General features: G+C 51.3%; 4 protein-coding genes across 4 annotated transcripts; all 4 read left to right on the plus strand.

Moving 5' to 3' along the window:
- Positions 1-110: 110 nt before the first annotated feature.
- On the plus strand, positions 111-10490 carry TbgDal_X19260 (hypothetical protein, conserved; the record flags this gene model as incomplete). Its single annotated transcript, XM_011780780.1, has 1 exon — positions 111-10490. The coding sequence occupies one exon, from the start codon at positions 111-113 to the stop codon at positions 10488-10490; it is 10380 nt and encodes a 3459-aa protein (XP_011779082.1).
- A 3524-nt stretch (positions 10491-14014) lies between these two features.
- Positions 14015-14326, plus strand: TbgDal_X19270 (hypothetical protein, unlikely; the record flags this gene model as incomplete). The annotated part of the gene is made up of 1 exon (XM_011780781.1): positions 14015-14326. The coding sequence occupies one exon, from the start codon at positions 14015-14017 to the stop codon at positions 14324-14326; it is 312 nt and encodes a 103-aa protein (XP_011779083.1).
- Positions 14327-14413: 87 nt separating this feature from the next.
- Positions 14414-15967, plus strand: TbgDal_X19280 (hypothetical protein, conserved; the record flags this gene model as incomplete). Its single annotated transcript, XM_011780782.1, has 1 exon — positions 14414-15967. One exon carries the CDS (start codon positions 14414-14416, stop codon positions 15965-15967), a length of 1554 nt encoding a protein of 517 aa, XP_011779084.1.
- A 973-nt stretch (positions 15968-16940) lies between these two features.
- TbgDal_X19290 (hypothetical protein, conserved) lies at positions 16941-23217 on the plus strand (the record flags this gene model as incomplete). Its single annotated transcript, XM_011780783.1, has 1 exon — positions 16941-23217. A coding segment is annotated over one exon (6277 nt), but the record flags the coding sequence as incomplete, so codon positions are not given.
- Position 23218: the final 1 nt, after the last annotated feature.

Below are 23218 nucleotides of genomic sequence, written 5' to 3' on the forward strand. Positions count from 1 at the left end.
GATAGACGCTGGGGTGGGAGTAAACGGAGAGAAAAGGGAAGAAACATAGATCACTTCACCATTCCACCTCACTCATTCACAATTCCAGCTGCGGTTTCTCACCCAAACCTATGACAAATGCTGCCGCACTCCGACCCCCTGTGACACTGCTGTGGGATGCCAGGGTCAGTTGCTCCTCACAGGAGAAGGGGAAGCAAGACGGTAGTTCACCGGTGTTGGATTCGGAGCCCCATATTATCTCGCTGGGTGAGCTAGATGTGCTCAGCTGCAGCGATGAGGAATTAGAACTTCACCTTAATGGCATCAGGGATCTTGTACAAAGCAGACCGGACTCATGGCTGAAAAAGAAAGGTGGAAAGGGATTCTCAAAAAGGCAATTGGCCCTCATACAGGATGAGTTAGTGCACTACCAGGGGGTGCTGAAGCAAGCAAATGAAATACTTAGTTGGCTACTCTGTCGGCTTAACGACCGCATAAGTGTGCTGCGCCGTGATGAGTCAATGTTGCGCGAGTATTACGAGAGCCTCGAACGTGGAACGGGAATTGATGAGGATTACAACATGCACAAGAAAGACAAATTTCACCGGAGATTGCGGGAGTCAAAGCGGAGGACGCCCATCAAACGATATTCGAAGGAGCTAGAATTTTTGACTTCGCGCCACACGCAGTTAGTGCAGCTGTTGACCACAGTCGAGTCAGAAGAACGCGCTTACAATGTGCGCGGGGCGGACGAGGACACCAGCCGTCGAAGTAAATTGTTGAGCCCCGAAGATACGAAAATTGAGGAAATATATAGGGACGCCGCCGCCGCTGGTGGGGGTAAAGCAGTTACACTAATGCGCATGCGTGCACTGCAACCACTGATCAGAAAAGAACAGGAACTTCGCTTTGTGCCACCGCTCTTAGCGTCAGATGTCCACTCACGTTTACGGAAGGAAATTATACTACCCTTCTCCGTCCGCGTACTGGCGCTAAAAATTGAAAAGGGTAATATCATTGGTGACAAATTTGTCCAGTGGTATATTAACACAGTGGTGGATCCCCTGACAATGGCCCAATTAGTAGAGCTTGTGCCGCGCGAGCACCTCGTGACAACTACAGTCCGGCTCGCGAAGGTCTGCGATGCGTACCCGCAGTCGCGGCGTGCCCAACCCCTTCCGGATATATCACACGTCGTTTTGGAGTCCGTTTCTGAAGGTCGTATTGATGCCTTTGCGTCGCTCGTTCTTTCCACCTCAGCGACGTGCACGCGCGCTCTTCGGGACAAGGATGAAGAAGCCATTATTCTTTTCTCTGCTGTGATAACCGCGCAGGTGGAAGTTATACGGCGTATTATATCAGTTGGGTTCTACAACACTAATGCCCTCAATGTCTGGCTATTCTTAAATCCCAACAACAAGTGTAACTACTATAAGACGTACGTACACGAAACAACGAACAATGTAAAGAAATATCTAAGCTCGCTGTCACGCAGCAGTCGTGATCACCTAAGTACGGAGGGCGCAGAAGAAGATGTTATCGAAATGGCACAAATCACCCTGACACAAAAATGGGAGGAGTGGGACAGCTCGCTTCTCACCGGCGGGTTGGGCGCCAGTCTGCGACACTTCTTAAATAACCGTCTCCTATGGAAAAGGAATACATCAACCCCAAAACCTCGCAGCAGTGCGAGTAGAGGAGGGAGGGACAGTGCAGCAGAGGGGTGGGAAAGGGGGCACGGGATGGACGTCAGTCTCAGCGTCAGTTTTACTCCCTCCCTTCTGAACAAACTTACTTCCGGGGACCCAACGTTCTCGTCACTGCTTTCGAGAAGGAAATTTGATCGCCTGCCGATGTCCGCCCCAAAGTGCGCCGTTCTCCCTGCTACCAGCACACCGATGTTACGTCGTGTAGATCCGTGGGGTTACACACCTCTTGAGACAACTGGAGCACATCTGCTTCTTGTTGGGGACACGTCTACAGTCAATGCGCACGTGGTGCGGCTCCCAGCACGGCGGATGACCAAGTGGAATGAGCACGTCCCTAACGAGCCACAGGATGTGCGGATGCAACGAGATCAGATGCAAACTTTAATAGACTCACATGGCACTCGGTTTTACTATGAAGTGCACATCTCGTTATTCTTCTTGATTAACGATGTGCCCCTGAGCCCTTCACCGTTTGAGTACACAGCCGCAGCCTCGGAAAATGCGACAAGCGAAGGTCTACCTTCTCAACAGCGGTGTACGACTTACGTTGGTTGGTGTTCTGAGGAGTGCGTGGCGGCTGCTGACGGTTACTCTTCAAACCAGCCGCTTGGCAGTGACACCTCTTCTATAGGTATCTCGTTCGACGTCGTACACAGACATAGGTTGGACGAGCTCACAGAGGAAGTTATTCTGCGACCCATGAAACACGCAGTGGGGTGCACCAACACCATCGAGGTAGCTAATGATGGTGGAGAAATGCAATCGGCTTCATTGATTCGGATGTACTTTCAAAGCTGGAACCGGACTCCCGATGGCGCGGATGAGAATGGTTCTGTATCGGATGATGCCATCTCCTTTGGAGAGAGCAGAACATCGTGGGTGTATTCCGGATTAGGAACCTTCAGTTCCGAAGGCTTTTCCTTGGAAAAACCCCGACAGCCAAGTGAGACCGTCGTCCCTTTTGTGAAATTAGTTGGAGAAGGAAATGAAGAGAGCGCGACCGAAGAGGACGATTCTGACGACATACCTCGTGTAATTCGCAACGTCTTTAGGTTGGCAGGTGTACCGGTATACAAGTCGCAATCAATTGTTATTGGGTGTCACGTTGACATGACAACACGATCAGCATCCTACACTGTTAATGGGGTAAGTCTTGGGACAATTTTCACAGCACTTCCTTCAGCAACGGGACTCCGACCAGCGGTGAGCTTGCAGGTTTCCGAGGAAATGAAGTCGATCCTCCAAGGTGTGAATCAGAGTGATTCGACGGTCGTCCGTTTCGTTTTTGACAGACACTTACTACTTTCGCATCACATGGAGTTGTTGGAACCTGGCGCAGTAGAAATCGAGTCGACCACCCGCAGCAGCTCGTTGCAGGATATTAAACCCCTGGGGGGCTCAGAAGAGGTTGAATTAATCCCGGGAATGGGCATTACCAAAGATGCGCTATTGTTCGACGAAGATATGATGCAGTGCGCGATGGTAAGACTTCTAACGGGAGCAGAAAGGGGTTCGTGCAGTGACGCCTTTGACGACGAAGAACTGATGAAAGGTGGTAGGGAAAGCATATCGCTTGGGACAGCGCTGAGAGTGAGGACTTCGTCGATACGGGCACTACTCAATAACCCGACCCCCAATGAAGACCTCCTGTTCTTTCCTCCAGTACTGTTAAGGCGCCGCAGTGACGAATCAGAAAAAGTAGCGAGTGGTATAACAATCATCCCTGAAGATGCGATGTTAGCCCCACTGTGTGCCGCGCTTGCCATGCGACAACGCATCGCCGCCTATCAGATCGTCATCCACCCGTTGTTGGACTTTGAAACGAGTAATCACATAATGTTGCAACAACGGCGCATGGCAGTACTTGCATGTTCAACACTGGGATACGAAGAGGTGTTGTATGTTCTTCTCCAACGAATGGCAATACATGAGGTGGTCGCCCTGTTTTCAATCAAAGCACCGGCGGCTCCGCAAGATTCGCAGCCGAAGTTAAATAGACGCTTTGCCATAATACCCGCTAATAGTGCCAACAAAATAACGTCCGCAAGCACATTACAATACTTCCATTATACACCACTTCACTGCGCACTTCTCGAAGGACATACCAACTGCGCACATCTGTTACTTTTTTACCTCAACCGCGCGCTTGGCAAAGAGTACTTGCGGCATGCCCTTAACGTCTTTTCTTGCGGTGGTGAAACGGCACTGGTGATTTCCTCTCGCGTCGGCTACACCGACATCGCAAAGCGGCTGCTTGCATTGGGTGCCTCGCCATTCTTGTTCGATCGCGTCACGAGATCAAATTGTCTAGAGCTCGCCTGCGCGGGCGGTAGTGAAGAGATTGCGTTAGCGCTTTTGGACACCCCAGACTTCCACTCACCCGTTGCGGTCAATCAAGCCGGTTCAGCCCCTCCACTTTGCTGGTGTGCACTGAAAAACATCAGTGCCCTGGTGCGTCCGTTGCTTGAAAACGGTGCTGACCCCAATGTTACACTAGATGGACCAACACCTCTTTTTTTGGCTGTAATGTTCGAGAGTCAGGAAGTGGCATTGGAGCTTCTTCGGTATTGTGAATCAACAGCGAACAAAACCGCGCCAAGTGCGAATGCTTACCGGGCTGCGTTGCGAAAGCGCCTTGGTGCACCCGCTGCACGGCGCCCAGGCGGGGATGAGCTGGGTGATGAAGGTCCTCTGGCAATGCTGGATGTGGATGCGATGGACCCCCGAACCCAATGCACCGCTTTGCACTTGGCTTGCGAGAATGGACAGTTGGCGGTGGTGCGTGCCCTCATCGCAGGGGGTGCGCAGTTGAATGTACAGAACAAAGCAAGCTTCGCAACTCCGTTACACTTAGCGGTCGAGAGTGGTCACGAAAAGGTTGCACTCGATATAGTTGAGTACGCGAAGAACAAGCTGCGACGGGGTCATGAGGTATTGGATATTAACGCCATTGACAAATCGGGGGATACGGTTCTACACGCCGCAGCGCGGAAGGGAATGCTCTCTGTCATCGAGTATATTATGTCTCAGTTCAGTGAGGAGGAGGTGGCTCGAATCCACAAAAACCATGATTTCTCGAAGCGCCCCAGTCCTGCAAATGTCCTGGCAGTCAACCGCCAGGGACACACACCACTTCTCGCGGCCATCCACGCGCATCAGGAAGAGGCCGCACAACTTATTGCATCGCTTGTGCCCGATTACTTGGCAAACCCCGGAGGTGCTATTGTGAGTGGGACGTGTGTGGCGATCTCAGAAAGTGACGTAGAGGGACTCGATAACGTGACACTATTTCTTCTTTCCTCACCCAATTATGTTGCAACGGAAGACTTTCGAAAAAGATTCTTTGATCATTACAATGCGAAACGTGCGGAGATGGATTTAAGTGAAGACTATCCCAATTCGGAGGAAGTCCGAAGGCCACGTGTGGCCCTCCATGTCAATAAACGTCACAGCAAGAGGCGTGGCCGCCGTGTTCGTGTTGTGCCCTCCTTCAGGAAGCAGAGAATGTCTTTCCGGCTCAGCATATCCAGCATGTATGGCGTAGGAAGGAGTCGTGGCTCAACAAGCGCCGTCGCAAGGGACGTCAGGACCGAAGACTCACGTTCCAGGTGGGTTGTGGCAAATGAGCATTTAGCCCGTTCGAAGATGACCCGAATAGCACCAAGACGGTGCAGTATGTTTGTGAGAATGTTGCTTGCAAAGGGATATCGGAACCCCACCACGCGGAAGACTATACAGTTTCTGAAGCAAGGGTTTGCCATTGACGAACTGTATGCCATGCTAGATGTAATCTCGTTTGAGACCCTACGGAAAGCACAGAGTCACTGGTCAATGCAATACACAGACTCCATTATCAGCTTTCTTCACATGTTTGGGGGCGTGCACGTCGCTCCGATCGATGCAGTTCTTTTTATCAGAAAACTGTTCTACTCTCATGAGTTGACGGAGAACGTGGACAAGGAGCAGGTTGAAGAGTCAAAGCAAAAGCTCATGAACATGCGGCCCCTGTGCCGCGACCTTGTAAACATGGTTCGAACCCGTGGAACTCTTACAGATTGCGTGGAGGACATGCGTCAAATGGTTTTGCAGTCTGGTCTTAGTGGTGACAAACTCACAGAGGAACTTACGTCACCATTTGGTTACACTGTGCTTCAGTTAGCCGCAACATTGTCATTGGCCAACGTCTGTACTTACCTCATTAATGAATGCCACATGAGTCCACTATTTGTTCCCGCTGGCCACTCAGACGAAAGCACATCCAATGCTACAACAACCCGGGCACGGAGTGACGACGAAGACAGCGAGCAGAAATGGCTTCTGTCACCCTTTCGACTTGCTGTACGCACCCTTAACATAGAGGTGATAACCGCCTTTCTTGCTTGTGATTACAACTCTTTTAACATACATGACATGCTGGACCATAAAGAACTACCGATTGCCGACCCATTTCAGAGAACGGCGATCCAGGAACTTCTGTCCAAGCCAACGGATACACTCTCCGATGAAGCAATTGGGTCCATCGTTACCGTTTTGAGGCTCCTTCTGAGGCATGGGGTGTCCGTGCAGGGTAATTTTGACGCCCTAGGGAATGATGCGTGGATGATGGCTGTTTGTTCGTCCCCAGGGAAGGGTATCGCCTTGCAAGTCTTTCTGGAGGAGCATGTGGAACTGGGCGAAGAGGATATTGCGAGTGAAACTGGTGAAAGTTTCACTCAACCGGCATTCAGCGACGGGAACAGGGACGAGGAGGAGGAAGAGGAGGATGAGGAAAGGGAACAGCACCCACAGACTGAGTGTAGCAGTGAAGCAGACGGAGGGAAATCTGAAGATTTTCTGACCGAACCGTCAGCTTCGATGGTATCAGAAACTGCGACCATGAACAGTTCTCTAAGTTTAGTCTTGACTATGCGTCGCAAACCCGGTGAAGCTCTTGCGTCCTTCGGGTACGTACGGCGACGTGTTGGTAGGCGTCGTGGTCAAAGGTCGAGTGAATACTACGCCTCGCTCATTTTTGCATGTGCGGAAAATAACCCACAGCTCCTTGCTAAGTTCATAACTGAATATCCGCATGTCCTTTCAACGGATGTCATTAATTCTAAGACGGGGGAAACGCTTTTGATGTACCTGCTACGCCGAGCATCGGATCTGTATGTTTTGGAATGTGGGTTGCGTAATCTGTTCCTATGGGAGGGTAAGACCGATGCTCCTACACCCTCACCAGATTCTGCCGGGGCGTTACTCTACGACACCCCTCAGACGCACCCCACCGTTGAATCAGGCAGCACGCCTTACCGCGACCCCCTTACAATCCCGGGCGTTCGGATTCTTCTGGGAGTTGTGGATCAGCTCCTGCGAACATTCAGTTTCAACAATCTGCATTACGAGTGCAATGGGCAAACCGCCCTAACACTAGCCGCGCGGCTCAGTTGTAATCCGGCTGTCCGACACATTGTAATACAGGGGTGCCAACAAGCGGGGAGTGACACAACAACGGTTGTGCTTAGTTCGCCGTCGAAAAGCTCGACCAAGGTCTTAGGGTGGGGGACGCTAAGCGGAGGCGACAGGAGCCCCGCACGAATGAGTAGCCCTTGCAATGAGGGACTCCAGAACGAATTGCGCATATTTAATTGTTGGATGTCGCTCTGCAATTGTTTGTATTACACCGAAGAAGATATGGAGGCTTTGTTTGCAGTTCTACGTCACCTGCCGAGTAGTATAAGGGTGTCATTCATGGGAATGGTGTACCCTAACTTGCACCCCATGGTTGCCCTGCGTGTAGCAGTTCTGTACACTAATGCTATGAAACGTATTCTTATCAAGCCTATGGTTTCAAGTACTTTTTGGTGCAGCGTATTCTATGCCCAGTTTGTTGGACGACTGGAAGAGGAAGTATTGAGGAATGGTAAGTGGAACACACTTCTCAGTATACTACTACCATGTGCTTCCGCGATTCCCATATACCTCTTAAAATCAATGCCATCATTTCCAGAGACGTCCCCCGATGACCTTTTGCCCGGCACTTCACTGGCGAGCGTCACGCCCACGGAACAAAGTACCGAGAGAATAGCAAGAGGGAGTGTGTTGCAGCAGCCGTCAAACTGGAGAACGATAATCAACGGGACAGAGCAGTATATCAAACAAATTGCTACAGCAGCTGTATGTGCTGTGGCACCGGTGCATCTTACCTCTGGCACACAAAGCTATAAGAACCTTCCTGCAGTTCGGCAAAGTTTTCTTTCGGAGATGGCCTCGCACTTTCACGAAGTGCTCGAACTGGCAGTGCGCTTTGACAACTGTGCTCTACTTAGTGCACTTATAAATATGCTTCCAGCTGATCTTTGCCACTGTCTAAAGTTCGAGTGGCGTTGTTTGATGGAAAAGAACCACCTTCCAGTGATTGCGGTGACTGCAGGGAGCGTTAACGTGCTAAAGTACCTTGAACGCATTCCAGAAGCGGGGCGGTATGTGACCTATGACCGGTATGACCGCATCGACACAGATACTGGCATGCCTGATGACTATGCTGCAAATGAACACAATGCACAGCAGGATGCAACTCAGCCTCGTCGGCGCTCGATCAGTCTACCTTCCATCGCGTTCCTAGGGAGTAACGAAAGGCCCCAAAACACCTTAAGCCCCCACAAGGGCTTAGATAAGGCAGGCGATGCTTCGCCGAGTGAGAAGCAAAGCGAGGGTGGACAATTGAAGGGATCCAACAGTGGAACGGCGGCGGGTAATAGTCAAGAAGCCGGTGACACCACAAAGGAGGGGACTCTCCACAGCTGGGATGTGATATCTGCTGTTCATCAGCGAAAGGCAGTTGGGGCAGTGACGTGGGGTGTAGGCGCGGCCGCCCGCCCGGTGTCCATGCACAAACAGTCCGTCTCAAAAGAATCATCAAACACGACGATGAAGCTATCTCGGGGAAGACAGCACGGTGGCGCTATGAGGCGCCGTAGTGCGGGCACCGGCAAATCGTTTAACGTCACTCCAGCCTCATCAGCACCCGATTCGTGGCGTAGCGGTGCAGATGGAAAGCCGAAGTCATCGCCATCGAAACGGAGACTGTCACTGGAAGGGGGGCCGGGAACGGGCGGAACTAGTTTCACTTCGCCCTCGAGAGGTATGAGGCTTTTCTCGATAACCCCTGAGGTGCGGGAGCAGCCACGTTACTTCGCGTACTATCTCTGTGATTGGGCTCTTCATACCACCTTACTGCTGCACGCACCATATCCGTCAATGAGAATGATAGAGACCCTCCTGCACCTCATGGACAATCGGGCTCCCCTCAGTGCATCCGCGATACACATGTTCCTCGCGGCCTCGCGCCCAATGAATCACTGGTCCTCTGGCGAAGGTGAACATATCACACTTAACTACACCACGCCCACACACGGTGATACGATTCTGCATCTTCTGGTGCAGAACCACCAGATACAATTGGCACGGTACTTCCTCGCCGCGGCGCACTGCTTCTTCGCCTGCTACCAATACGACCAGCCGTCTACCGTTCCGCCGAACTTCCCGGTGAGCAGCGAGAGGGGGACCTGTGGAGACACAGTAGACAGTGACTCTAGATATCCTGCCGTGTTCTTGCGAAGCATGCTGCGCACAAATAAACATGGGCTGACAGCTTTTGATTATGCCCGGGGGATGATGGTGTCGGTACTACAAGAATACGGATGTGTTCCACCAACCTACCGCCCCAACCCCCGTGAGTTTTGCCACACCGTTCGGCTCGTTGATGGCATGAGTACCTTCCAGAGAGTTCCTCAGCTTCTTCTTGTCTCCCCAGACTTTGTGAAACTGCGTGACAACGTGCGCACAAATCCAAAGCAGCAAGACCCGTCGGTCAAACCAGTTATCACGGACGCCACGATACAACGGAACCAAGCAGCTGCACTCCGCATCACACGGTCACATATCCTCACCACCATCCTTGCAGATGATGTTAGCTTGCTGCACCTTGGCCTCTGTGCTGCGGATGACGAGCTCGTGCTTGAAAATATCGAACGTAGAAGAAGAAAAAGAGCAGCTGAACTTTACCACCCTGCTGCTGCTTCAGGACGAAGCATGTCAAGTCCGCGAGGGCCCTCAATACGGGACCAGCAAGGTGGCAACCAAAGGTTAACTCGCCTTCCGCACATCGGCGGCGCAGGAGAAACTGCTGCCCGTACGAGTACCCCGGCCAGTGGTGGTCGGAAGGTTGACAAGGAAATGCATAGCATGATGAAACTCATTGACTCTCTTCAAAAACGTGGTCTTGTTGTATTCCCGCTGCTACTACCCGCGACAGAAGATGACAAGAAACGCACGGCAGCAATACATAGCAATGATGGATTAGCTCTCCAACTGGCCATGACACCTATGACCGTAGCACTCCAACAAGGTGCAGTAAAGCTCGAGGTGGCGACTGTAACTTCCCCCAACCCCACACAACAACAGCAGCAACAACACCGCAGTCCTGTAAGTGCTACCGAGCCCTTGGACAGCATGTACAACAATGACGTGCAGGACGCGACAATATCACCACGCTCGCTACAGCCTTACACGTTCCCACCGAAAGACACCCCCAGACAGCACCCTGCCAATATGCTGGAGGCATGGTTAGCAAGCAGCAAAATGCAAAAGGGAGTGCATACCAAAGTAAGCCAGGAGCTACATCAGAATACTCAGGCGATAATAACAGTCATGGAAAAAGGAAACTGTTCTCGGTCAGCAAAACAAATTGGACTTACTGTGTCAATGCCGTACGAAATACGCAACGAACAAAGCACCACTAAAGAGTCATTCAGAAAATAAATGTTCAAAACACGCAAAAAAATGTAAACAAGCACTTACTAATTATCAAAATTAAAAATCACATTTTCACAATAGAAACAAGTGACGGAAAAAAAAATGCTGAAAAATATAAAAAAATACACACAAACCTACAACAACGCTTTATCACTCTACAACAGACAGGAAGAAAAAAGACACCTAGTTTGTAAGGAATGTTGTGGCCTGGAAACACTGTCGTGCATGATGTGCTCAACTGGAATTACCATCTGAACGCGGGATACCGCAAGTCGATGAATTAATGCTACGTGCATTACCTCCGCTGTTACTCGTATCACTGACACCGCGACTGTTTCCTTTGTTTTGAGGCCCGCAGCGAAGCGCGTGATGACATACAAAGTTGTTTGCACATTTTCCGACACACCGTGAGCGAGTTACAATATTACAAGAACACCATCTGAATTTTTGTCGACTCTACCCCTTCCTCCTTATTGGTGATGGCATAATGCATCTGTTCCCTTCTTTTATTTGGACCCTCTTCTTCCTACTCACTCACATGCATGCACACACGTCTCTGCGTAAATGTATGCAGATATGTATACACACACTCTCTCTCTCTCCCGAATGCCGAGGCCTTTCTGTCTGTTCCTGGTCGGTGATTAGCAGTGCGTCTTCCACCTAACGACCCTTGATGATTATGATACGATGCCTGGTCAACAGAACTATACTACACCAAATTTAGTAAATGAGACCACAGTGCAGGCAGAGGCTGGCAATCCTCGTCCGCTAGCAGCCGCCCCGGGCAGGATGGCGCCCGTGTCCTTGGCGTGACGTCTAATCGGTGCGGCGAGATGTGCTGACACTTTTGCGTCGCGTGATGAGGTGCAGAAGGCATGTCGCCGCTACGGCGGTGGCTCGCGTAGCCGTCTGGCTGTGCGCGTACTGTGAGCTACTGTACTCCATGGGTGAACAATCTCTGATGACGTGTCACAGCGGGAGCAGTGTCGCTATGCGTTCCCGTCAGTAATACGGGCTAACGGTACGAAGCACGTGCGAGAGGTAAGTGGAAATCCGCTGCCTGTGAACACAGCAGGTACACATGATGCACACAATTCAATACTCACTCTGAACATCACTTGTCAGGAGGAATGTGATAACATGCACCACCAGCTGATCACATCCACGTGCATACATGCACACATGTCCTATCCCGCTTCCTTCTCTTTTTCACACAGTTTGTGTGTGTGTGTGTGTACACCCGCATCTTTGTATACTTGTTTGTGGCCATGCCAATGGACCCTTAATTACTCTATTTTTTTTTTCTCGTGGGCGGCTTTGAGGCTGAGTGTGCGTCCTTAATACGCGAACAACAAGCAAGGCCTCGTTGTTTGCTAGTTTGTAACGAATGTTGTGGCCTGGAAACACTGTCGTGCATGATGTGCTCAACTGGAATTACCATCTGAACGCGGGATACCGCAAGTCGATGAATTAATGCTACGTGCATTACCTCCGCTGTTACTCGTATCACTGACACCGCGACTGTTTCCTTTGTTTTGAGGCCCGCAGCGAAGCGCGTGATGACATACAAAGTTGTTTGCACATTTTCCGACACACCGTGAGCGAGTTACAATATTACAAGAACACCATCTGAATTTTTGTCGACTCTACCCCTTCCTCCTTATTGGTGATGGCATAATGCATCTGTTCCCTTCTTTTATTTGGACCCTCTTCTTCCTACTCACTCACATGCATGCACACACGTCTCTGCGTAAATGTATGCAGATATGTATACACACACTCTCTCTCTCTCCCGAATGCCGAGGCCTTTCTGTCTGTTCCTGGTCGGTGATTAGCAGTGCGTCTTCCACCTAACGACCCTTGATGATTATGATACGATGCCTGGTCAACAGAACTATACTACACCAAATTTAGTAAATGAGACCACAGTGCAGGCAGAGGCTGGCAATCCTCGTCCGCTAGCAGCCGCCCCGGGCAGGATGGCGCCCGTGTCCTTGGCGTGACGTCTAATCGGTGCGGCGAGATGTGCTGACACTTTTGCGTCGCGTGATGAGGTGCAGAAGGCATGTCGCCGCTACGGCGGTGGCTCGCGTAGCCGTCTGGCTGTGCGCGTACTGTGAGCTACTGTACTCCATGGGTGAACAATCTCTGATGACGTGTCACAGCGGGAGCAGTGTCGCTATGCGTTCCCGTCAGTAATACGGGCTAACGGTACGAAGCACGTGCGAGAGGTAAGTGGAAATCCGCTGCCTGTGAACACAGCAGGTACACATGATGCACACAATTCAATACTCACTCTGAACATCACTTGTCAGGAGGAATGTGATAACATGCACCACCAGCTGATCACATCCACGTGCATACATGCACACATGTCCTATCCCGCTTCCTTCTCTTTTTCACACAGTTTTGTGTGTGTGTGTGTGTGTGTGTGTACACCCGCATCTTTGTATACTTGTTTGTGGCCATGCCAATGGACCCTTAATTACTCTATTTTTTTTTTTCTCGTGGGCGGCTTTGAGGCTGAGTGTGCGTCCTTAATACGCGAACAACAAGCAAGGCCTCGTTGTTTGCTAGTTTGTAACGAATGTTGTGGCCTGGAAACACTGTCGTGCATGATGTGCTCAACTGGAATTACCATCTGAACGCGGGATACCGCAAGTCGATGAATTAATGCTACGTGCATTACCTCCGCTGTTACTCGTATCACTGACACCGCGACTGTTTCCTTTGTTTTGAGGCCCGCAGCGAAGCGCGTGATGACATACAAAGTTGTTTGCACATTTTCCGACACACCGTGAGCGAGTTACAATATTACAAGAACACCATCTGAATTTTTGTCGACTCTACCCCTTCCTCCTTATTGGTGATGGCATAATGCATCTGTTCCCTTCTTTTATTTGGACCCTCTTCTTCCTACTCACTCACATGCATGCACACACGTCTCTGCGTAAATGTATGCAGATATGTATACACACACTCTCTCTCTCTCCCGAATGCCGAGGCCTTTCTGTCTGTTCCTGGTCGGTGATTAGCAGTGCGTCTTCCACCTAACGACCCTTGATGATTATGATACGATGCCTGGTCAACAGAACTATACTACACCAAATTTAGTAAATGAGACCACAGTGCAGGCAGAGGCTGGCAATCCTCGTCCGCTAGCAGCCGCCCCGGGCAGGATGGCGCCCGTGTCCTTGGCGTGACGTCTAATCGGTGCGGCGAGATGTGCTGACACTTTTGCGTCGCGTGATGAGGTGCAGAAGGCATGTCGCCGCTACGGCGGTGGCTCGCGTAGCCGTCTGGCTGTGCGCGTACTGTGAGCTACTGTACTCCATGGGTGAACAACCTCTGATGACGTGTCACAGCGGGAGCAGTGTCGCTATGCGTTCCCGTCAGTAATACGGGCTAACGGTACGAAGCACGTGCGAGAGGTAAGTGGAAATCCGCTGCCTGTGAACACAGCAGGTACACATGATGCACACAATTCAATACTCACTCTGAACATCACTTGTCAGGAGGAATGTGATAACATGCACCACCAGCTGATCACATCCACGTGCATACATGCACACATGTCCTATCCCGCTTCCTTCTCTTTTTCACACAGTTTGTGTGTGTGTGTGTGTGTGTGTACACCCGCATCTTTGTATACTTGTTTGTGGCCATGCCAATGGACCCTTAATTACTCTATTTTTTTTTTTCTCGTGGGCGGCTTTGAGGCTGAGTGTGCGTCCTTAATACGCGAACAACAAGCAAGGCCTCGTTGTTTGCTAGTTTGTAACGAATGTTGTGGCCTGGAAACACTGTCGTGCATGATGTGCTCAACTGGAATTACCATCTGAACGCGGGATACCGCGGGATGATGTCTTGAAACTATACTCATTTCCTGCGCTTTTTTATTTTCCTTTTAGTGATTATTTATTATTTTGATGTCTGGAGAAAACTTGAACAAATCGATGAGTGCTGAAAGGGTTGCTGGGTCGTCGTCTGTAGGTCATGGCGTAGATCATGGTTCTCGTAAACGTGCTCGTTCTATTTGTTTGAAGCAAAATTTTTCTCGACTTTTGTACCAGATGGTTATTCGTCAGCTGCATCATGATGGTTTTCTTGCTGCTGCATCCGCTGTCGCAGACGCTACTAACGTTGTTGTTCCGAGGCTGGAGGAAAATGCTGATCGATTGTCGAAGGTGGTTAGTTGGGGTCTCGCTGTGGAGGAGAGTAATGTGGTTGAAATTGAGAACTTCTTCAAATTTGAAGTTGTTGAGCGATATTTGAGTGCGTCGAGGGTATATATGCCGCTACACCTATCAGAGAGTGCAAGGGTGGGATCCATGGCGTATCGTATGCGAGAGCGTTTTATTACCTCATCTCTAGGTGGTGTTGTTCGACGTCTGGCATTTTCTCCGGATGGTTCGCTTATTGCATGTGGGGGAACTGATGGTCTGTGTGCCATTTTTTCTTTGAATACAATTGAGGATCTCAGTGCCCTTGAAGAAGTGCGGCAGGAGCAGCACTTTAACGGACTTGATGGGAGTAACCCTAGTAATATTGGGGTGGGCAACGCAAGCAACAAAATTACGGAGCTCGCTGAGGCCCGTCGCTTTCATGAACACACGCACTCTGTGGAGGCTATTTCCTTTCATCCAACCAAGCAGCTTCTTGTCACTGGAGGTTTCGAGGGAGATTTGTACGTTCGTGACTACAGTCAACCAGACAACCACGTTGTACACAAATTACGTGATGCTTTTCCTGTACGTTCCGCCGTTTTTCATCCCTCTGGAGAATACGTGCTGTACGCTACAGATCACACCACGCCAAGGCTTCTGAACCTCCGGAGTGGATCAGTGGTGGCCCCTGTGGCACACTCCGATAACGCTGCAGCAACCTGCGTAACCGCGATGGCAGGAGGAAAGGGAGTAGCTCGTGGTGCTTCTCAGAGGAAAGGCTGTGACGCAGGCCACGCGGCTGCTCTATGTGACGTGGATTTTTCTCCCGACGGCCGGACCTTCGCCTCATGCGGTCTAGACGGATCACTGATTGTGTATGACGGAGTCAGTAGTCGCATTGTGGCGAAGGTAAACAATGCACACTCAAGTGTTCCGGTAACCAGCGTAAAATTTAGTCGAACTGGTAATATTCTCCTCACCGCGGGCATGGACTCAGTTGCTCGGCTGTGGGACCTGCGGCGTGGGGATGGTGGGTGGGGCTGTACAGAAGTTATGTCGTTCGGCGAGCCTGGAAAATGTAATCACCGCAGCTTCCGTGCTTCTTTCAGCTGCAACGAAAGCCACGTCCTCTCCCAGGACACTTCCCTGTTTGCCATTCACGCACACTGTGTCTACACAGGGGATACCTCATACACACTTACGGTGCCCAACCACATGCAGCGGGGCTTTGCCCCTGCGCCTTTTAGTAATATAGTCGTTAGCGGTGGCGACGACTCACGTATGCGGCTATGGACACCGGCATGGACCACGGCGTGAAATCTTGTCCCCTTGGTGGCCCAGTAACTGCAAACTAGTTCTGCTTTTTAATGGCGAAAAGGAACGACAAACACTTGTGGATTCCTCTTGCCTGGAGCCTCGATCAAGTGACAGAGTGTCGTTGAAAAGGAGGAAACAAAGGGGAGGGCGGTTGAATCTTACATCTGGGATCTGCATTCGATGCCATTTGTGGACCTCTGTTGAGCCATGCTTCGTTAGAGCCAACAAGGCCCAAAAGTTGCAACCGTTACAGGAGACACGTGTATCATGTTGTGAATCGGTTTCGTATGATTGGCCGCGCTGGTGGCATAACGATTTCAGGTCCCCCTCTTTTATTATTCTTAAATCATTTTCACGCGCGCACATTGCTTCCACTTGCGGGCGGGGGTTATGCATTTCATCAAAATGGGCAGTCTGCTTCTGATTAAATTTCAACTCATCGTTATCTTGTTCTCTTCTTATGTGTTTTCGCTGATTACCCTTCGTCTTCATCGTGAATTCCTCACCCGTCCTACAAAGGACGGAAAGCAAGGCCAGTGGGAGAAGGTAGGGTCAAACCTTGAAGATAAGTTCATAATTATACGCCTAGCAAACGAAAGGGGAAACAGGCCACTGGGAAAGGGGAGTGAGGGAAGCTGCAGCAGTGCTCGCTCCCTTCCTCTCTTCTGTTGAAGCCACTGGCCGCCGCGGGGCGTCGAGGTGTTTCGTGGGGGAGGCGAAGGGAAAGGGAAAAGAGGTTTAGTTAGTCCCTGCAAGAAGCAGGGGCTCATTGCTATTCACTGTGCCACTTCTCTGGGGGTGGGGCACGGCAGCTGTGACTTTCGGAAGTAACCAAAGGAAAGCTGGTGCATTAATAACGGCACGTAGAAGTAAAACACGGGGAGGAACCTTTTTGCTGTCTGGAGTGCGACCCAAGGCAATTTCGTGTTTACAGTAGGTAATTCCTGACGTATCCTTTTGATACCTGTAAATTATGTCTGGTCTGACTTCACACAACATCTCAGCTACATCTATTCGTGTGCATGGAATCACACGTGAACGTGATATGTGCGTTTTCTGCCGGAAGCGCTCTTCGCCGCCACCTAATGATCCGCTGGCACCAGTATTTGCCTTCTTCTCGCTGGTTGACTGCCGTCACTACGCGTGCCAACCGTGTGCTCTCGTGCATTGCGACAACGCTGGGCGCCATATCCGTTGCCCCGCGTGTTGCGCGATTTCTCGTCTCGCGCAGTCGGGCCGCCGTCGCGGAAACCGTGTGGATGAACGAGTGCCAATAGATGACGGCGTATCGTCGGCGGCATCGCAGAGCTCAAAAAGAGTGTTGGCCCCACCGAAGCGTTCACTCTCCGTCACTGACCGGCGGAGACGTACGTCATCTGTTCAGTTCTCAACAAACTTAACATCACCCAGTGGGCAGAAGGAGGCCCTCAGCACCGGCGGCTCTAACACGTCATTGACACTTGCCGCGGTCGGCCGGCTGCCAACCGACCCTAACTATAGCAAAGGCAAAGGGGATGAAGGAGGAACCGTTGCGGCCTTCAGCGAGGAGGAACGAATATCGGTCGATTTGTACACCATTAAGGGCACCGCTGCAAAACGCCCGCGCCGCACAACAGCCGAACGTGCCCGCAGTCAGCCGCTTCCTCCGGCAGAATATCGCTATTTGACACCACCAACGCCGTTCCATCGCCCGCCGCCGCTAGTAATTCACACAATTGAGGAGGAAGAAGAGGTTGCGGCTTCATTCCAACTCATTGTAAGGGAAATCGAGCAAACTATAGCTGCTACGCTAGTAAAGGAGGCAGATGAGCGTGACACAATCGGAATTGCGGAAGCACACCGCCGCAACGTCCTCTCAAAATTACGTGAAGAGTATGAAAGAAAGAGATTTGCAGCACATCACGAACTCAATGACGAGTTTTCTGATGCCAAATTAAGTCCTCGTACAACAACAAACGCATCAGACGGCCAAGTCAGTGAAACATCCGATGAAGGAATGTCAGAACTCTCAACGCAACAAGACTCAATTCAAAAGAACTACAAACAACCCATAGATCAAAAGGCAATGATCACAAAAGAAAGAACAGGAACACCTACCGCAGCGGAAAAACAAACAAAACACCAACAACAAACAATCACCAAACAGAACACTGAAGAAGAAAAAAAAGAAGCAAAAAATGAAAACAATAATGAGAGTAAAAAAAAAAGGCGTGAGCGTGTTGAGGTTGCTACATGGGATTCGGAACAACAGCTGCGGCTCTTTGAGCAACTTATGGATCTCGCTCGTGATGAACAACAGCACCGTGCCAAAATACAGCGTGACGAAACTCGTATGCATGCGGAAATGGAACGAAGCGAGGCTAGCGATGTTGCAACAATCAAGGCTGCAATGGAGGCCATGGCAGAGTCAGCACGTAGAGAGCAGGAGGAATTATTGCGTGATGAGAAGGAAGAGCGGTACACCATCCAAGAGGATGAGCGGCGGCTACGGCGCAACATAACACGACAGAGCGCGGAGCTCTCACTTGACGTCAGCATGCAGCATGTGCAACAACGTGGTAAGGAGGACGCACAAAGGGAATTGGATATGCTAAGGGTTGCACTGGAATCAACTGCTGTTGAAACCACTTCGCGCGCTCGTCTCAACCTCGTTGTAACGGAGGAACTGAGGGCACGTGATTCCCTGTGCAGTGACGAAGCAAGTGAACGAGCCATGCACGCAGCAGAAGAGCGACGTGAGCGTGTTGAGGTTGCTACATGGGATTCGGAACAACAGCTGCGGCTCTTTGAGCAACTTATGGATCTCGCTCGTGATGAACAACAGCACCGTGCCAAAATACAGCGTGACGAAACTCGTATGCATGCGGAAATGGAACGAAGCGAGGCTAGCGATGTTGCAACAATCAAGGCTGCAATGGAGGCCATGGCAGAGTCAGCACGTAGAGAGCAGGAGGAATTATTGCGTGATGAGAAGGAAGAGCGGTACACCATCCAAGAGGATGAGCGGCGGCTACGGCGCAACATAACACGACAGAGCGCGGAGCTCTCACTTGACGTCAGCATGCAGCATGTGCAACAACGTGGTAAGGAGGACGCACAAAGGGAATTGGATATGCTAAGGGTTGCACTGGAATCAACTGCTGTTGAAACCACTTCGCGCGCTCGCCTCAACCTCGTTGTAACGGAGGAACTGAGGGCACGTGATTCCCTGTGCAGTGACGAAGCAAGTGAACGAGCCATGCACGCAGCAGAAGAGCGACGTGAGCGTGTTGAGGTTGCTACATGGGATTCGGAACAACAGCTGCGGCTCTTTGAGCAACTTATGGATCTCGCTCGTGATGAACAACAGCACCGTGCCAAAATACAGCGTGACGAAACTCGTATGCATGCGGAAATGGAACGAAGCGAGGCTAGCGATGTTGCAACAATCAAGGCTGCAATGGAGGCCATGGCAGAGTCAGCACGTAGAGAGCAGGAGGAATTATTGCGTGATGAGAAGGAAGAGCGGTACACCATCCAAGAGGATGAGCGGCGGCTACGGCGCAACATAACACGACAGAGCGCGGAGCTCTCACTTGACGTCAGCATGCAGCATGTGCAACAACGTGGTAAGGAGGACGCACAAAGGGAATTGGATATGCTAAGGGTTGCACTGGAATCAACTGCTGTTGAAACCACTTCGCGCGCTCGTCTCAACCTCGTTGTAACGGAGGAACTGAGGGCACGTGATTCCCTGTGCAGTGACGAAGCAAGTGAACGAGCCATGCACGCAGCAGAAGAGCGACGTGAGCGTGTTGAGGTTGCTACATGGGATTCGGAACAACAGCTGCGGCTCTTTGAGCAACTTATGGATCTCGCTCGTGATGAACAACAGCACCGTGCCAAAATACAGCGTGACGAAACTCGTATGCATGCGGAAATGGAACGAAGCGAGGCTAGCGATGTTGCAACAATCAAGGCTGCAATGGAGGCCATGGCAGAGTCAGCACGTAGAGAGCAGGAGGAATTATTGCGTGATGAGAAGGAAGAGCGGTACACCATCCAAGAGGATGAGCGGCGGCTACGGCGCAACATAACACGACAGAGCGCGGAGCTCTCACTTGACGTCAGCATGCAGCATGTGCAACAACGTGGTAAGGAGGACGCACAAAGGGAATTGGATATGCTAAGGGTTGCACTGGAATCAACTGCTGTTGAAACCACTTCGCGCGCTCGCCTCAACCTCGTTGTAACGGAGGAACTGAGGGCACGTGATTCCCTGTGCAGTGACGAAGCAAGTGAACGAGCCATGCACGCAGCAGAAGAGCGACGTGAGCGTGTTGAGGTTGCTACATGGGATTCGGAACAACAGCTGCGGCTCTTTGAACAACTTATGGATCTCGCTCGTGATGAACAACAGCACCGTGCCAAAATACAGCGTGACGAAACTCGTATGCATGCGGAAATGGAACGAAGCGAGGCTAGCGATGTTGCAACAATCAAGGCTGCAATGGAGGCCATGGCAGAGTCAGCACGTAGAGAGCAGGAGGAATTATTGCGTGATGAGAAGGAAGAGCGGTACACCATCCAAGAGGATGAGCGGCGGCTACGGCGCAACATAACACGACAGAGCGCGGAGCTCTCACTTGACGTCAGCATGCAGCATGTGCAACAACGTGGTAAGGAGGACGCACAAAGGGAATTGGATATGCTAAGGGTTGCACTGGAATCAACTGCTGTTGAAACCACTTCGCGCGCTCGTCTCAACCTCGTTGTAACGGAGGAACTGAGGGCACGTGATTCCCTGTGCAGTGACGAAGCAAGTGAACGAGCCATGCACGCAGCAGAAGAGCGACGTGAGCGTGTTGAGGTTGCTACATGGGATTCGGAACAACAGCTGCGGCTCTTTGAGCAACTTATGGATCTCGCTCGTGATGAACAACAGCACCGTGCCAAAATACAGCGTGACGAAACTCGTATGCATGCGGAAATGGAACGAAGCGAGGCTAGCGATGTTGCAACAATCAAGGCTGCAATGGAGGCCATGGCAGAGTCAGCACGTAGAAAGCAACAGTATGCGAGGCGTGACCGGGAGGAGATTGAGGCAGATGAGAAGGAAGAACGCTACACCATCCAAGAGGATGAGCGGCGGCTACGGCGCAACATAACACGACAGAGCGCGGAGCTCTCACTTGACGTCAGCATGCAGCATGTGCAACAACGTGGTAAGGAGGACGCACAAAGGGAATTGGATATGCTAAGGGTTGCACTGGAATCAACTGCTGTTGAAACCACTTCGCGCGCTCGTCTCAACCTCGTTGTAACGGAGGAACTGAGGGCACGTGATTCCCTGTGCAGTGACGAAGCAAGTGAACGAGCCATGCACGCAGCAGAAGAGCGACGTGAGCGTGTTGAGGTTGCTACATGGGATTCGGAACAACAGCTGCGGCTCTTTGAGCAACTTATGGATCTCGCTCGTGATGAACAACAGCACCGTGCCAAAATACAGCGTGACGAAACTCGTATGCATGCGGAAATGGAACGAAGCGAGGCTAGCGATGTTGCAACAATCAAGGCTGCAATGGAGGCCATGGCAGAGTCAGCACGTAGAAAGCAACAGTATGCGAGGCGTGACCGGGAGGAGATTGAGGCAGATGAGAAGGAAGAACGCTACACCATCCAAGAGGATGAGCGGCGGCTACGGCGCAACATAACGCGACAGACCACGGAGCTCTCACTCGACGTCAGCATGCAGCATGTGCAACAACGTGGTAAGGAGGACGCACAAAGGGAATTGGATATGCTAAGGGTTGCACTGGAATCAACTGCTGTTGAAACCACTTCGCGCGCTCGCCTCAACCTCGTTGTAACGGAGGAACTGAGGGCACGTGATTCCCTGTGCAGTGACGAAGCAAGTGAACGAGCCATGCACGCAGCAGAAGAGCGACGTGAGCGTGTTGAGGTTGCTACATGGGATTCGGAACAACAGCTGTGGCTCTTTGAACAACTTATGGATCTCGCTCGTGATGAACAACAGCACCGTGCCAAAATACAGCGTGACGAAACTCGTATGCATGCGGAAATGGAACGAAGCGAGGCTAGCGATGTTGCAACAATCAAGGCTGCAATGGAGGCCATGGCAGAGTCAGCACGTAGAAAGCAACAGTATGCGATGCGTGACCGGGAGGAGAGTAAAGCAGATGAGAAGGAAGAACGCTACACCATCCAAGAGGATGAGCGGCGGCTACGGCGCAACATAACACGACAGAGCGCGGAGCTCTCACTTGACGTCAGCATGCAGCATGTGCAACAACGCGGTAAGGAGGACGCACAAAGGGAATTGGGTATGCTAAGGGTTGCACTGGAATCAACTGCTGTTGAAACCACTTCGCGCGCTCGTCTCAACCTCGTTGTAACGGAGGAACTGAGGGCACGTGATTCCCTGTGCAGTGACGAAGCAAGTGAACGAGCCATGCACGCAGCAGAAGAGCGACGTGAGCGTGTTGAGGTTGCTACATGGGATTCGGAACAACAGCTGCGGCTCTTTGAACAACTTATGGATCTCGCTCGTGATGAACAACAGCACCGTGCCAAAATACAGCGTGACGAAACTCGTATGCATGCGGAAATGGAACGAAGCGAGGCTAGCGATGTTGCAACAATCAAGGCTGCAATGGAGGCCATGGCAGAGTCAGCACGTAGAAAGCAACAGTATGCGATGCGTGACCGGGAGGAGATTGAGGCAGATGAGAAGGAAGAACGCTACACCATCCAAGAGGATGAGCGGCGGCTACGGCGCAACATAACGCGACAGACCACGGAGCTCTCACTCGACGTCAGCATGCAGCATGTGCAACAACGCGGTAAGGAGGACGCACAAAGGGAATTGGATATGCTAAGGGTTGCACTGGAATCAACTGCTGTTGAAACCACTTCGCGCGCTCGTCTCAACCTCGTTGTGACGGAGGAACTGAGGGCACGTGATTCCCTGTGCAGTGACGAAGCAAGTGAACGAGCCATGCACGCAGCAGAAGAGCGACGTGAGCGTGTTGAGGTTGCTACATGGGATTCGGAACAACAGCTGCGGCTCTTTGAGCAACTTATGGATCTCGCTCGTGATGAACAACAGCACCGTGCCAAAATACAGCGTGACGAAACTCGTATGCATGCGGAAATGGAACGAAGCGAGGCTAGCGATGTTGCAACAATCAAGGCTGCAATGGAGGCCATGGCAGAGTCAGCACGTAGAAAGCAACAGTATGCGATGCGTGA

Source organism: Trypanosoma brucei, chromosome 10, assembly GCF_000210295.1.
Source record: "Trypanosoma brucei gambiense DAL972 chromosome 10, complete sequence".
Taxonomy (NCBI): domain Eukaryota; phylum Euglenozoa; class Kinetoplastea; order Trypanosomatida; family Trypanosomatidae; genus Trypanosoma; species Trypanosoma brucei.